General features: G+C 38.4%; 1 protein-coding gene across 5 annotated transcripts in view; it reads right to left on the bottom strand.

Annotated features, from left to right (window-relative positions):
- Positions 1 to 458: 458 nt before the first annotated feature.
- Positions 459 to 16,352, bottom strand: part of LOC108427441 (sodium/potassium/calcium exchanger 2) — a 48,171-nt gene continuing 32,277 nt past the window's right edge. For all 5 annotated transcript variants that reach the window (XM_017697563.2, XM_017697565.2, XM_017697566.2 and 2 more), the window contains 6 exons: positions 14,507 to 14,587; positions 14,065 to 14,147; positions 8,985 to 9,119; positions 8,815 to 8,904; positions 5,555 to 5,721; positions 459 to 5,219 (listed from right to left, as the gene is read on the bottom strand). In XM_017697563.2, coding sequence (XP_017553052.2) covers positions 4,970 to 5,219; positions 5,555 to 5,721; positions 8,815 to 8,904; positions 8,985 to 9,119; positions 14,065 to 14,147; positions 14,507 to 14,587 — 806 coding nt within the window. In that variant the 3' untranslated portion in view covers positions 459 to 4,969. The remainder of the gene's footprint in view (positions 5,220 to 5,554; positions 5,722 to 8,814; positions 8,905 to 8,984; positions 9,120 to 14,064; positions 14,148 to 14,506; positions 14,588 to 16,352) is intronic.

Raw genomic sequence — 16,352 nt, 5'->3', positions numbered from 1 at the left:
GAATCACCTGTATTTCGGTGACATTTAAGTTCCCCTTTTTCTAATGATAATCATGTATGCAATACATAACAAGTCCGCTGTGCACCTGAAAGCCCTCCAGGCAGAAAATTCCCCACAAGTGAGCATTAAATTAGCTTTTGGTGCTTTACATCAGTGACACTGTGCCCTTATTATATTTGCATTCCTTAAAATTTCAAAAGCAGCCTGGATTAGCCCTGATTACCAGAGGACAATACCAGGCCTGGTCAGTCATTTTCTTATGGCCAGTCGATGCCATGAACTTCCTTTCTTCTTTTGACAATGATATATGCAGACAAACGTTCTACAGAAACTGAATCTAGGTGTCATGAAAGTCACAGTGAACAGGATTTTACTTTTCTCTTACCATAAACCTGGTATTTCGCTTAGTAGTAGTTAACTGACAGAAGTCATTCACAAAAAGGCCACTACACTGCAAATATTATATTTACTTTTATTTCTTTTATTACATCTTCTGCATTTATACATAGACTATTTCTTTTACACAAGTTATATGATCATATCTGTATATGTATATATGTACACTAAGTCAACTACATTAACAACCTAGAGATGTGACACTGATGTGGAACACTGGGCATGGGAATGATGAGCGTGAGCTGTTATTTAAGTCTGTGATGAAAGGTGCAAGACTTCGTCCAGTGTTTCTCTGCATTCATGCTTCAGGTAAAAAAGCTCTTAACATCAGCAGAGGGATTTCACTCAGGTCCCTTTTCTAAAGCTGGATGCAATGAGAACACAGGGGTTCCTCAGCGTATGCACAGGCAGCTGGCCAGGTGATGTTTCCAACTTGCCTTGATTTCCAGGTGATAGATTGATTTCTGTGATCCGCACTAAAACGGCATCAAGCTTGCATCAGCCAGCACAAGCTCCGTCACCTTCAGGGATTCCAGCAAGTGCGAGTCGTTATTTCCTCCTAATAAATCCTAAAACTGCACGGATGAGTCAGAGTGGGTTGGTGAGATGGTGTGCCATCGATTAAATATATATATATCTCTGAACTGCCTGGAAAAAATGTAGAACTCACAAAACTCCAGGTGAAATCTTGCTGTTGAAATCTCCAATTGGTTTTGTCTACACATCCCATGTAGTATTTCATCCCATGTAGTATATTACATGTTTCTATAAATGAAGGTGTTGAGAGGGTTAAACATCAAGTCCAAATGAGGCAGAAATGTCCCAGAACGTGCAGACCCAGGCACACCCATTTTCAGGTAAGTCTGTCAGTCAGTATGAGGATGGCAAAGAAACAAACAATAAATGAATAAAGCACAAAAGAGGAGCAAGCAAAACCTCCCAATCATACAAAATGCACTGAAGAAACTAGAAGGAAAAGATAGAGCACTTGAATATCGTGGTTACAGGTGCAGGAGAAAGAAAGGAAAGTTTACAGTAAACACATGGCGGAAATCATGTAATATAAAACTTATCCATCTTTGTACACTTCAGAGGCAATGTGGTTTTTTAAAGCCCTCCTTTAATACCCTAATTACACATTCCAGTAAAAAAAAATAAAAAATATTTGTCAGAAAATAAAAGTATGCTGCAGACCGCAGCGGTGTCTGCCAAAATGACCAAACGCACTCGAAGATGTTCAGAAAATCCATAAGCGTCACATAGTATGAAGTCTTCGATATAGCTTCCAGTTGAAAAAATAGCAACGAAATTGTCTATGTACATAAATAGACACGTACAGTACATCTCAGGAATTGTAAGACCACCTGCCTGCTTCTATCTGTAATATATCTATACTATGTATATCTACTGTATTTACAAAGTTTCAGCCTTCAATTAATAATGCATATAGTGAATAAAAGCAGTATCCTCTCATCTTTGCAGTTCAGTGCAGTTCACGATTTATAACGTCCAGCCGTGATGTGGAACTCTATCTGCCCCCCCATCAACGTAGCTGAGGGAATTAGAACAGTTAGTGTATAACAGTGAGGAGTCTATGCTAATCTATACTGCAATGTGAGTCTACATTAAAGTGTTCTGAGTCAGTACAGCTAAGTTTGTATCATTGATTAGTGAATCCACACCACTGAATTCAAAGTCTGTAGCAGTGTTAAAGGCAATTAGTTCCACTGGAGTCTGTAGTAGTTACTAAGTTTACATGTGCACAACAAACTGGACCAAACCAAAGCATTTATATGAGCTGTTTAAAAGACTTGTCTTGTTTACATGCACAGCAGCATACCCCCTGTTTACAGAACACAGAAGGATGAGTATATATTCTTATGGGTCTCCTGCCATTTGAAAATCTCACTCTTCCTTTCTCCCTTGCATCTAATCCATTTCATGATGTATATTTCTACACTGTTCATGGCGAACGTAGGAAGTCTCTCTCTCCTTAAAAGGTTTGAGCCAATTTATGCCTAATTTCTTTCCCACTAATGATTTGAAATATTATGCTTTATACTGTATCAGTACTGTCTACAGCATTCTACTCCTTAGAACTGTACACAGTACAGTTTTCAGTAAGTGAAAATTGTTAGTGACCTATATACCATAAGGCACCTTATGACACCAGACCTGTCTGAAATAACCTACTATATTATGTGTAATGATTGTGCTAAGTAAGTAGTACCTAAATAAATCACATGAAAATCTCTAATACAAAAGCAGTATGTGCTAAGCTATTTCTTACAGGCCTATTCATGAAACGGTCATAAAACTAATCATCAGTTAATTCTACAGAAACTCCAGGCGAGTCAGTGGAGCTCTCTAAGCGCTTACGACCAAATCTCGACAGACTGGTCAACATCAGCGTGAATCTCACATTTTAATCACACTTAGACTAAGTCAATGACACCAAACAGTTTATGTGATCATGTCTTTGTTAGATTAGCAGGTGTGCACCTGATATCGAATCACTGCTGAGCATGTAAACATAGTAAATGACAGCTGAGTCTGTATCACTGAGCACTGAGTCAATAACAATGCTTTCTATGTCTATATTAATGAGTACTATTACAGGGTGAATGTAGCTGTAGGTTAAAATACAACAACTAGGTCCAGATCTGCTGAGAAAAAATGGGGAAACTATTTAATAAATAAATAAATAAATAAATAAATAAATAGCTATGTGGAACTTTTTACGTATTTACACATACCTTTCCAATATCCTTAAAAACAGATTGCACAGGAATAGTAATTGATTAAGACTACCTGCAGACAATTCTATCATATAGAGTAAATGAATACCCTTTTAAACTCAAAAGAATAATCATTCTGAAAATCAAAATAATGAAAAAGTTTATCTGGAGTGTCATGAGATTAGAGCATTATGCTTTAATTAAGCTACATGAATGTTCACGCATGTAATTTTAATGATCGTCTTTTTTTTTAAAAACAAAAAACTCCAGTGTCACCCAAACTCATTCAGAATACACTGAGCGCTCTAAGCATTACGTATTTAAGGAGATTATTGCACATAGCCTCTTCTGCTGAGGAATGCAAGAGATTACATATCTACAGGCTATTTGGACACTCAGCTATGTCTATAAGCATATACACAAGTCCCTTCTGTTTTTTCTCTAAGAGAATGATAAGGTTTTTTTATTCTTACTTAGTATGTTAGTACTTTAAGTCTAATCTAAGTTGACTTACAGTCTATACCATTACATACAGGTGTGTGAATGATTTAAATGATGGGAGTTGTCAGTCAGTTAGTGATTGTACATTGTTTTTTTTTTTTTGCTGTTGTCAATACTGTGGTTCAACTAGCTCTACTTACTATCCATTATTGGAGCAACAGCCATGTCACTTGGCCACTTGACACACAAGCAAAAATAAATAAAAATTTTGAAATAAATAAACAAATAAATAAACGACTTAGAGTGCAAAATGACATCCTGTTATTAGATGTAAAATGACATCCTGAATCCGTGTGAGGCCTTCATATTCTCTGTTGTATCCAAGTTCCCCACTGCCTAATAGAACTTTGCTGTCCAGACATCAAGTTTTCATGAAAGACAAAACGTTGGCCACTGTACAAGTGCCCTGTGAGTCTCTTCCCATTTGAGAAAGTCTCCAGCAGATGTGACAATGAGTGAGTTAGCACCCACACATTTAGCTGCTGTTTCAACCAGTGTAAGGTTGCCCGTGGGACCACTTTGATACAGGTGTGAAGAAAAATCTGTTTTCCAGAGGCATCAGATTCAGTGAACTTAATGCCATGCATAGCAGATATCATATCCACTTCCCTCTTCTCTCCCTGCTTTATAATTAAGCCCCTAGTACTGAGCAATATTGCTTAACCATTGATCTTGATAGAATAACTAAAAAATAATATACATGGTGTATATTAAATATATAAATATATCATGATCTAGTCATGGTTATATTATTAATAATTTGATTCATTTGTACACAAACATTAACTGGTTACTTTGAAAATATTTAATTTACATTAATAGTATTTGCTTTCTTTAAAATGGGCCATCATGATGCTAGGTTGAAATATGTGTCACATCAAGATTGCATCACTTTATTAGTTGTGGTCAGCTATTCAATTAATTTAATTATCTTACTTTACTACAGTAACCAATTTTTAAGTAAAAGTAAATGAAAAAAACAAAACAAAAATACTATCTTACAATTTGATACTGTACTTGAGAAGTTAAAGGATATTCTAATTACTGAAGAGGTTTTGTAACATGCTTTATTTACAGAAGCAAGAACGTAAAATTCTGATACATCGTTCAACACTAGGGGCCAACAAACGTTTTACTCACGCATTTCTAAACCCTAAACAAGCTCTAATGCAGCAAAGCCAGCACCCAGAAAGTTGATGGCAAAAAATCTTTCAGTACATTCACGCTTCCCGAATTAAATATCAAACATCGGTGGGTTTTCAGGTAAGGTTTAAATAGACGTGGATGAGGCTTCTGGAGAGGTGGTTCACAGATCGAGTATCTGTGCGTGTAGGTCAGATTGAAACGGGGCAGGTGATGATTTTGTCCTCCAGCATAACGCTGACCACCAGGAAGACGATGTAGAGGAGGAACATGATGAAACCCAGCAGCTTGCTCATTTTCCACTTGCAGGCGGCGATGGAGATGATGACAAAAAGAAGCATGAGGAAGAGCAGCACAATGGCACAGAACAGTCCATTACTGCTCACCCTTATGGGCTTCAAGCCGTTTATGAGAGAGTACAAGAGCCATGGGAACGGTAACCTGGGAAACACAGGAAGCAGATCCCCATGAAGTATCTCACAGCGTTGGAACGAAACAGCACTGCAGTTTCCTACTACCCAAAACAGCAAACAACTAATAGTCATAATGTTTACCGGTGTCCTCTTTTCTTTTTGTGAACTGTCTTCCTCCTTACATAATTTTAAGGCTGTGTTAAATTAAGAAGTGTTCTCTTCCAGGGCTCAGTAAAAACTGTTTATCAAAATAAAATATATGTCAAGTCTGATACAAAGAAACAGTAACAAATCAAGCTTATACAAAAAACAAGAATAAAATGGAGTAATATTAATAATTTCATCATAGTGAGTCTTTCTTACCCCACGGTGATGTCAAAAATGTTGGAACCGACAGAACTGGACACAGCCATGTCACCGAGACCTTTTCGGGCCACAATGACACTGGTAATGAGATCAGGAATGGAGGTTCCAGCTGCCAGGATAGTCAGACCCATAATCTCCTCTGTGATGCCAATTGTCTCGCCAACCTGAAGGAGAGATAGACAAACAGTAGGTGTGAGACCCAGGTGTTCCGCTTATTCAGGCATGTTCTCTGAAGAAAAGCCCAGCCTGATTTTAACTCATTCATCCATCTCATTCACCTTGCCTGCATCGTCTCTACTCCCGCAAAACTGAGAGAATGTTACACATGTCAGTGACTCGTTTGTTCTTATACAGGCCCAGAGCACAGCAGTTTTGGGCTTTCCCTTATTAAAAACATGTGATGCAACTCATGTAATGCAAACTGTAATATGTAAAGGAGATAAAAACTTTTTTTTTTATTGATATAGGTTAATGCTAAATCCTTTGTTCAGAGGGCATAATTTGTGCTATGTTTGTTGTTACAGGGACTATGATAAATGTAAATGTAATGTAGCGAGTTACCTTTTGATTTTACTCAGATTTTTTGCATTTGGTGTTGTGTTTTATATCATGACAGTTTTCCTAAAATTATATAAAAAAATAATAAAAAATCACATTATATTACCTTGCTTACAGTATCACAATATATTGAATCCTAAACCCTAAATCATGGCATATTGTATCACCAAGTTTGTGGATCTTGTGGATCTTGGTGCTAAATTCTGTTGACAACACAAGTGGGTAATTTCAGCACATCAGATTAAAAACTCTATTAAGGTAATAAAAATAGGGAGGAAGATGAAAAGGATATTTATTTAAAGTGAGAAAATAAAGCAGAATGCAGAATAATATCCGTTACATATGTGAGAATTCAAACAAGAAATGATGTCTGAAACTGACCAAATCCCAAAATTAGCAGCTTTAATGACAGTCTCGTCTGTGGTTCTACCATTTTCTAAAGATAAAAATAAATGTCTTTAGGTGTTTTCATGCTCTCTGTTGACCTTGTTGTGCTAAATAAAAAGTACTCAAGAAAGGTATCTCTGCGCCTACAGAATGTTCTGGCCCTGACCTGACCACTAGTGGAAAATGCTTTGAATCCTCCAGACAGATAAATGGTTATGCAGACATGCGTGCTAACAATGCTGCTTGTTTAGGCGCTGTGTACAGACACATAAAAATCTGTGCGTATCAGAGCATGCAATCAAATGCTCTGTAACAAGCAATGTTCCACTGTTTATAGTTATCTTTAGAAAGTCCAAAGAACTGATGAGCAAAAAAACAGCAGTCAACGAGGAGAACGTTCTAGAGTATACAAACAACCTCTCACCAGCAGTATCACACCAGCCAGACATTTTTTGTTTACTGCTTTAACCCTTTGGTAGAACTTTTACTCTAATGGTAGATCCCATGCCCTTTTCTCATGAGTCCTTGGACTACTGAACTATTTAAATGAGGGTGCTTCTTACAGGATGCCTTGCTATTCATGCAGCCCTCATGCCACAGAATAAATCTCAGCTAACCACAGTAATGATTCTTTAAACTAAAATAGGTCCATGAGGCTATGATAAATTTTTTCTAGTGCTCAAAAATTCTGCTGCTCTGCTCTTCATACTGCTTTGTTTTGTTTACTTAGTATGATGGCGCGCACAGAGTTGTAGTGTTATTATTCAGAGCACCACAAAGTTTATACCTTAATGGTTATGTTATATATGATAACTAATATAATGTATATCATAATACATGGTATAATTATCCTGTATCTTGATGGTAATTTAATATTCTTAATTGTCTTCTTCTTACTATTACTACCACAACAACAGTAACAAATTAGACCAAATAATAGCAGCCAACTTTTCACTGATCAGTGTAACCTTTCAGGGATTTACATGTAATGCTATTACTAGATAGCCAGTAAATCACCGTGTCAATCTCTCGCTACCAAATATACTGCCTCATAGTACATAACCTTTTCCCCTATTTTCCCATGTTTTAAATATTTTGAATAGCTTTTCTTGTACAACCTTATCTAAATGCATAAGCCATCATTATGTGACTCTGTAACTCCCAAGAATGCAACTCGTCCACATAAATTTCACAATTCATTAGACTATGGCCATTCAGTAAATGAGTTAAGATTAGATTAGTCCTCATCATTTCATCAGAAGAGAAAATAGCAGTGGGGGTGTCAGAGGCAGAGGCCCCCTCCTCCTGAGTTCGTAGTTCTTAGCAGATTGTCTAGGTTTGTAGCCTTACGTTACTGTTTTAGTGAATTATACGTACAGAATGTGACGCAAAATCAGCAAATGTGTTTTAGTGCTACGAATCAGAGATGCTGTGTGGCTTCCTATACCCGCACAAAGCTTTGCTCATGCTCAGTAATAGGCAGGCACATTACTGACGGAACAGAAAGAAAAAACTGTTGAAGAATGAGACAAGTTGTTCATTACCCCATTTGAATCTTTGATTTAAACGCTCATCCCTCATCACACCAGTGAGTCACAAAGCCTTGCCAAGACTTCGCAGATACAGCACTGGGTGTCACTAAGCCAGCTGACGCCACTGTCTAGAATTAGACTAGATCATCCGCTCACAAACATTGCAAACACGATCTCTGCAAGCAATTGCTGACTTCCTAATCCATCTGCATCATGTCTCATAACTACAGGTTACTGCTGACCCTTTCCTGGCTCCTTTGTGCCAGAGTTTGCTACATCTGCCTGGTTCACTGTGATGTGCATCTGCTGTGTGTGCTTTGGCAGTTTTGACAGTTGTAACAGTGCTGTATCTGTGTGCTGTACAAGTTCCTTGATTCACCATGTTGAATGTTTGGTGTGATTTTCACCGAGCATTTCACAAAGGAAGATTTCCAACACACCCAGATAACTCAGAAGTATGGGACATTCCTACAGGAGAATATTCACTTTGGACTTAATTCAATGAAACATAAATAAAATTTACAATATAAATTTCTTCAATTCTTTAAAGAATATATATATATATATATATTTATCTCAAATGTAGTAGATCAGCTGAGACATGTTTGGGGTCTCAAGTTTTCCTGATAGTTTAGTTCTACACTGAAACTATGACGGTAATGTAGCCCACAAGTTCAATGGAAGCACACTCGTCACCAATAAGTACTGTGCCTGCCTAAATCATCACATGCTTTGTGTTTTTCCTGGCTCCCTGCAGTGTCCTTGGAGTATCAGACGCACCTGGTGAGCCCACCACACCATCAGGTAGGAAAAACCAGCAATCCAGCAGATTGCTCCCACAAATGTGACAGGGAAAAACCTCTTGGATGTCTAAAAGACAAGGAGACAGGTAGACTAATTACACACACTTGCATCACAGATGAGACCCTCTCAGTCTGAACACAACTCACGGGCTTCCTGACGTCAGGGAGTGTGATCCACAGGGGGAAAACGATAGGCAGGATGAAGAGGTACGTAAAGCGCTTGCGACAGGTCTCTGGCCAGGACAGACTGAGAGGCTGATCTTCCTCATCATCTTCTTCACCCTGCTCAAAGAAAAGAGCCAGTCAGTGTGAAGACTAATAGTGACATGGCAGAAACAGAAATTAGATTTAATGTTCTAAACCAGAGGTGCTGTCATGTGCATGCACACACGTACACATTCACACACAAAGACACACATAGCCTGGCCAATTAGAGCAGCATAAATTCCTTAGAGAACAATGGCCACTTGTCTAAACATGCCATTTAAGTGTTTGTTCATGACACACTTTATATGTGCAGTTGTGTCTGGGTGGCGTGTGTGTGTCTGGTAGAGCATATACTACTGTAAAAATATAGGGGTTCCACTGAGATGATCTGTCACCTGCCTCGTTGTAACCTTGGTAATGAGAGACATTGAGACAGAGCAAAAGCAAAAGCAAAAGCTTAATGAAGCCCTCGCTCACACTATGTACTTTCTTAGACAAAATATACAAACTGCTTCTCTCTCTCTCTCTCTCTCTCAATCACACACCAACACCCACGCTGTTTTTCACACAGACACACACGTCTCTTTTTTACTGTCTCCCACAAAAAGCTGAGCATTGCCAAAAATGGGTCAAGTGGCTGGAACTACAAGGGCAGCATCGACAGCCTGTCTGTGCACGTTCCCAAGAGTTCTCTTTCTCTTTTGCACTGGTACATGGTACATTTCTAGTACATGGCCATTTTCAAACTAAAATTTCCATTTAAATGAAAAGATGTGTCAGCTTCAAGAGAATGCACTCTAGATGATGTATATTGTTTTCATGTTTTACACACTGTGTGTCTGTGTTGTATGAACATCCCATTCTGCGTGTGGGTTGTATGGGTGCTCTATCTTTGTTGTCTGAAAGCTGTATGGATGTTGTTTTGGCAGGAGGTGAATGTTGTGCCAATCTGTTGAGCGTTGCTGTTGTTTTCCTGTAGGGCAGGTGTGCAGCTCCTAGCAGCTCATTAAAGGAACTGCTGAATCAGAACAGTCAGCTAGCTGTAACACAGTCTGTGTGTGCCAGAGCATGTCCTGCCTACTGATTACTAACACTATCTACTCAACACTAAGCATACTGCAGAATGATTTGTGCCTTCTGTTTAGCATGAGATCACGTTTCCATTAACTGCAGTGCACTTTGGGGGAAAAATTAAATAAAACCAGAAATTTTGAAATCACAAAAAGGAGGCTTGTTAATTTTAAGCAAATTTTCACATATGGCCCAAGAGTTTTTTTAATGGTCCTATTATCATGTTTTCAGCCATCTCTTTTAAAAACATAAGCCTCAAGTAATTTCTCAAATTAAATGAATTTAAATGTGTTTATGAAATCAAAGAGTGTCTAAATAAAGGTGCACTTGTAGTTATTCAGCTACATGTGGGAATGCTATCACTGGTAGGAGAATACAGTGAATGTAATCTCTCTTGGGCAGAGACTGAAAAAAACTGTAAGGCTAAAAAAGACTGACTAACATTCATTGAAGTAGATTACTTCTGCAGTGCTTTACTTGTGTTTTTGTTCCGCTCCTGATTGACTGACTTGCAGGCTCATTTTTCCTCAAGTAAAAATAGCTCCAATTTGAGCTAAGAATGTCCTGCTGATTTTAAAAGTGACCTTCAAGCTGCTTTGCAGGGCGCGTGTTTGCACGAGTGATCAGGACAGCCACCGGGAGGAGCAGAGTAATTATCGAGCGGGTGCACTCTTGGACACACCCGCAGGTGCGAACACAGTGTTGCTGCTTCCTGCCAGATGCACGCAGGTGCACTGTGGGATGGCGGGGTGTGGGCTGCTGAAAATAGATACAGCAGGAGTGTGGCAGAGAGGAGAGCGAGGTGTCAGCAAAACCTCAAACACACACACACACAAATGCAGGGAAGAGCCTCTGGGATGACAAAAGGGAGGAATCCATTCAAAGAGGGAAAGTGCAGAAATTAAAATTGTACAATGTATGAAAAACATTGGTCAACCCCTAAATACAGTGTTACTGTATTGTTAGGAGTGGACCGATGTTTTTTTCAGGGCTGATAAAGATACTGATCATTAGTAACCAATGACCAATATTTGGAGCCAATATTAATTTACCATAAATTTGATGTTTGTGTATGACAATTTAAAAGACTGCAACTCTTCCTCACAACCTATATTAAATGAATATTAGAAAATTAAAATGTTTCTTACTGCTTTGGCACCTATATTTATAAAGTGCTTTGAGCTTTAGACAAGATATCTTTAAGATAACAAACAGATTGAATAAGTAGCTCTCAGTGATGTTTGTGAAAAAAGGGATTCAAAAACTTTAAATTAAAAAATGTATACAAAGATATTTACACATTTTTTACATAAACAGATATGTAGTGTAAGTCACTGATGGTGTTGAAAGGGCACACATCAGGACCAGCGCTTGCCTTTTCAGTATATGAATGCAAGCAAAAAAACCCACATACAGACTAGCCTACACTGACTAAATACATTGAACTGTAAATGTATTAAAATAAAAATATTACAGTAAGCATCTGAACTATTATGCATTAAAAACTACTTTGTTTATATTCACTACTATGTGATTATTAACATTTATTTCATTTTGTTGGCCAGATAGCAACGTAGACAATAATCATGCCCAGCTAGTAGGTAACAAAAAGGCTAAAAGAAAGATGAGCATGGATAATCTGGAGATGAATGCATTTCTGAGCACTCCAGCTCATTTCCTGATATGTTTAATATGCATTTTCCTGTTCCATGTTAAATGGCGCAGCACTTACATTATGTCGCATCAGGCACCATTTAAGGTGGAACTGACAAATTCAAACAAGAAGTTGGCAAGTGAGAAGCTGAATTCGGTGTGATCAAAAATCGAATGTTAAGAGACATTTTGCAAGAAACTATTGCATTTTGTGTAAAGGTTTCCTGTGAGAAAACTGGCTACAGCTGAGCTAAAGCTTAAAGCAAAGAAAAATAAGTATGCATTTTCATTCATATTTTACTTTTTGCCTTTATTAGTACGTTATCACACACTAAGAAATATTTACAACAAAAATGATAAAATGGACACAAAATATTGTGGCTCCCAAGGCGGTTAGATTTATAAAGTAAAAAATGTCTCTTGCTAACATTTAGTTGCCGAATCCCTGGGCTACACTGTACTGCTTCATGTCACTTTTCAGAACATGCCGTACAAGACCATCTTTAGCTACTTGTGTATATAATGCTTGGTGAGTTTTGTATTAAAAAGACACTGAATTTGAAAATCACAGATGTTAATCAAGCTGTAACAATTTTATTTTATTTTCTTCTTTAGTTTGTTGTTTTTAGTTTGTTGCCATATCAATATTGCTATCAAGCATTGTGGTATCAGTCTTTTAGTCAAAATGTTGATTTGTAATCCTAGTTTAAATGATTGACCATGACTCAAAATGGAGTTTATTTTCTGTTCAGATGCAAAGCACAAAATAATTCTTGCTCCTATGGCGTAAACCAGGAGTGCAAAGAATTAAGCCTAAGAAGTTCAACACTACCAGTGATCTATGAGAAGCAGAATAAGGAGCTCCATTACTGTGGCTAACAAGTGTGAGACAAAGCAGTATGAGAGAAATGACTGTAGTGCAATACAGGATATTGAATCCAGTGAAGACACTCATCACTCTCCAGCTGTGCTTCGCATTCTCCTAGTCAACCCAAGGCCTGATCTTAATTTAGACAAAATGAAGTCTCTGGGACAAACAATAGTTCAGGTTTTGACTCTAATGCTCTAATGTATATACTCTTTGTGACTCTACTACACTGGAACAATACCTTGACATTTGATTAGGTGAAGATAAGCATGTATATGGGTATGCACCTGAATATTTAAGTGCTTCTTGTATTTGAAGATATGCAGGTGGAGTATGTGCGTGTGATTGCATATGTATGCAGTGATGGACTGAAGTGCACTGTTATATTATTCTCTGTTCTATTTCATTTTTTTCATTTCTTGATCTGGAAACCAATAAAACTGAACCAGCAAAAAAGAACTGTGGTCAAAATGGTTAAAAACTGTTTGGAATGATCTAGAATAAAAACAGAATGCATCCCTTCCCTTCCCTAGGTACATCCTCTACCAAGCAATATACTTTCTGTGCACTCTCCACCACTAGGAAGTGGCTATGGGAAATAAATGAGAGCTTAATTTGTCTGGACTGGAATAAATCTCATCTCTCATGTCTCTACACAGATTCAGCACTTGCACTCAGCCTCACTCAAACTTCATCTACAGAGCCAGAAGGCCCCTCTGAACTGTTATCTTTAATGTGTGTGCATACATGTGAGTAAATGAACGATTAGGCATATGTTGTATATCAGTGGCAGGGCACATAAACTGATGCCGTGTTTGAGTAAGCTGGAACTGAGCATGGTTGTGGCCCTTTGTGACCTGGTTGTCTTGGTGACATTGAGAGGGCACTCTCCCTGCCTGCACGCAAGCTGTACCATCTGTTCAACTGGCATCGTGCTGTGCCAACAGGGGGCAGAGGGTGAGGGCTCTTCATCATCCAAACGAGAGGAAAGCCAGGGAGTGTGTGTTTGTGTGTGTGTGGCTTAAAGAGGTAGGTGGAGAGCTTTCCATTGAGTACAGTGTAAACTTAAAGGGCCCATATCATGGAAAACCAAATTTCTCACATTTTTAAAATTCAAGAGTTAAGGAGCAGTATGTACATTTTAAAGTTTCAAAAAGTCATGTTCACCTCCCCATGTTTACACAGTCTACATATGGAAACTACTGTAAAAACAGCTTACCACATGCAAAGTAATATGTGGATCTCTGGGACCCTTGAATGCACAATTCACTCGGTCCTGTTTTAGTTACCATTTACCACAATATCATAAAGTTGATACAGCACACAAACTCCACCAACTCCACAGGCTTGCTCTCTCTCACATGTACATGCACTCTTTCGCTCATAAAGAAGTCAGCGTTTGTGTGTATTGTAATTTTAATCACTTACCGTGTCGCCCTCTTGCCCCGCAGTGCCGTTTAGAGGAGGAGACACTTCCACCTCCACACTGGAGCTGTTTGGAAGATTCTTATCTAGCGTAAACACAACATACAGTAAAAAACACACCTATATGTCAGCAGGAAAGTGTGTGTGTGTGTGTGTGTGAGATTGTAAGTCTGAAAACAATAATATTGAGCAGACAGGACATCAAAGAAAGATGCCGTCAAAGGTGCCGTGCCATTTGAGTTGTGTTAAGATGCTAATATGGTAATGTGGATCTGTTTGCATAATTGTCCTGTTAAAACAGAAATGTGTCCGTCTTTGATCTGTATGAGTGAGAATCAGGAGGAAAAAAGAAAAAGATTCTGAATACTGAAACACAACACAGCTATAATGAAAAACAGTGTGGATGTTACAACCTCACCTGCAAAACCTAGCTTTAAAAACTCACCAGCCACTCCGTTGGCATCTTCTACTTGGCATTTCTTTTTGGCAATTTTGTGAAGGATTGACGCTTTTTCACGAAACTTTCCTAAAAGACACAGTGAAAGAGTGAGAGTTTCCTCAAAAGGTTAAGGTTACAGTTAATTACCAAGTACAATGCATAATATGACACATTATTTCCTTAATTCATGCTACTGATACAGAAGTGAAATATATTTGAGATAACCTGTGTAGGTTTTGTGGGCTACGTTCACATTACAAGCTTCACTGTTCACTTCCAATTTTTGCTCAAATGCTTTAGCGTTTCACATTTGCGCTGGTAAATGACTTAAATCTACCATTAACATGAATGAATTTGTGCCATGAAATGACCTGTACGTGCATATCTAACTTTTTAACAAATTTTAGCAGAGCAAGAATTTATTGCTAATATAATACGCTCTAAACAGCTCTCAGCTGTTCATTATCAGAGCATGATGAAAGCGAAAAAAGGTCAGATGCTTTGCTTTTGCTGCATTTTACTGGCACTAGCTTCAAGTCAGCACTACTGCCACGTTAACACTGAGCACATGAATTCTCATTTGACTGTTCTCATTCAGTTTACATGACCACAAATCAATAGTGAAATGAAAATTCCTGTCTGAAACTAAAATTTGAACACACAATGGGCTGAAAACCAAAATAAATAGAGCAAACACAAAAACTGCAAGGTAATAAAGAAAATACACTTTTATTATTGATAAAATCTGCCTTCAACAGGACAACACAGTTTGTTGAACTGAAACTGAATAGACTCAATGTGCCACAACATCCAACATCTTCAACAACAAAGAACAGTCGGTCATTCGAGGCACTGAATTCCATCAACTCTTAGTTGTATTCTTTGCAATCTCACAGCGTCTTCTAAAACTGTGTCTGCAGATGGCGTTGGCGTGCTCGCAGGGACTTTCCTTTTTGCTTCCTTTATTTAGTTGTGTGATATTATATTGGAGCAGGATGTTGTGTTTGCAAATGCATCAAAGCTGATGCAGACAAGTTCTTGAGTGTTGTACCCTCTTGATACTCAGCATGAACAGTGTTTACAAAGCTGTTGTCCAATATCCCTCATAGAAACAGTAAAATAGTTCCATGTGATCAACATTTTTCCCCCACTGTCTACTGCCCCTTTTTAACTGTTTCAACACATCCGCACTGAACACTGTGGACCTACTTAAACTTTTTTTTTTCCTGCCAAAATCTGTGGCCTTTTCTCTTCCAACCGAAACCACTATCATTTTTGGCTGAAATGTTTTGGTGGCCCAAATTTCAGCACATCCCTTTGAGTCAGATACGTATTTAACATAGGACCAAATATGAAACCGAGATCTCATTTGGAAAGATTCAATTTGTCCATACAGCTCTGGATTTGAGCCACTTTAGGGAAGTAATGTGAACGTAGCCTCATATCACTGCAGGAAATACTATTGCTCCACAGATGGGCCCACTGATGTAGGTGCACAACCTTTTCAGATATCCTCTATACGCGACTGACACACTTGACCAATATCCTCATAACAGCATACCAACTTAATGGCTAGCAATGTTTTAAGGTTTGAGAAACATGTGTGCTGCTGCGTGAGTGAGGAAGTGAGTGCATTAACACACTGGGATTGATTGAAGTGATCAGCTTTCCCTTCGTGTAAAGTCTGAGTTTTTTTTCCCCAGTAGTGAATGTGCTGACCCATCATTGTTTGACCTTCCTAACAAAATCATTAATTGTGATTGGCTCTCTGCCCACCCTGCTGTCTGTTGCTATCGGCAACCACCCTGGCCAGCCACTCTAACCTCCACTAACATGCACATCTGCATGATAT

This window comes from Pygocentrus nattereri, chromosome 22, assembly GCF_015220715.1.
Source record: "Pygocentrus nattereri isolate fPygNat1 chromosome 22, fPygNat1.pri, whole genome shotgun sequence".
In the NCBI taxonomy this organism is placed as follows: domain Eukaryota; kingdom Metazoa; phylum Chordata; class Actinopteri; order Characiformes; family Serrasalmidae; genus Pygocentrus; species Pygocentrus nattereri.
Note: the sequence above shows the minus strand (reverse complement) of the source record. Positions and strands in the feature narration are given on the sequence as shown.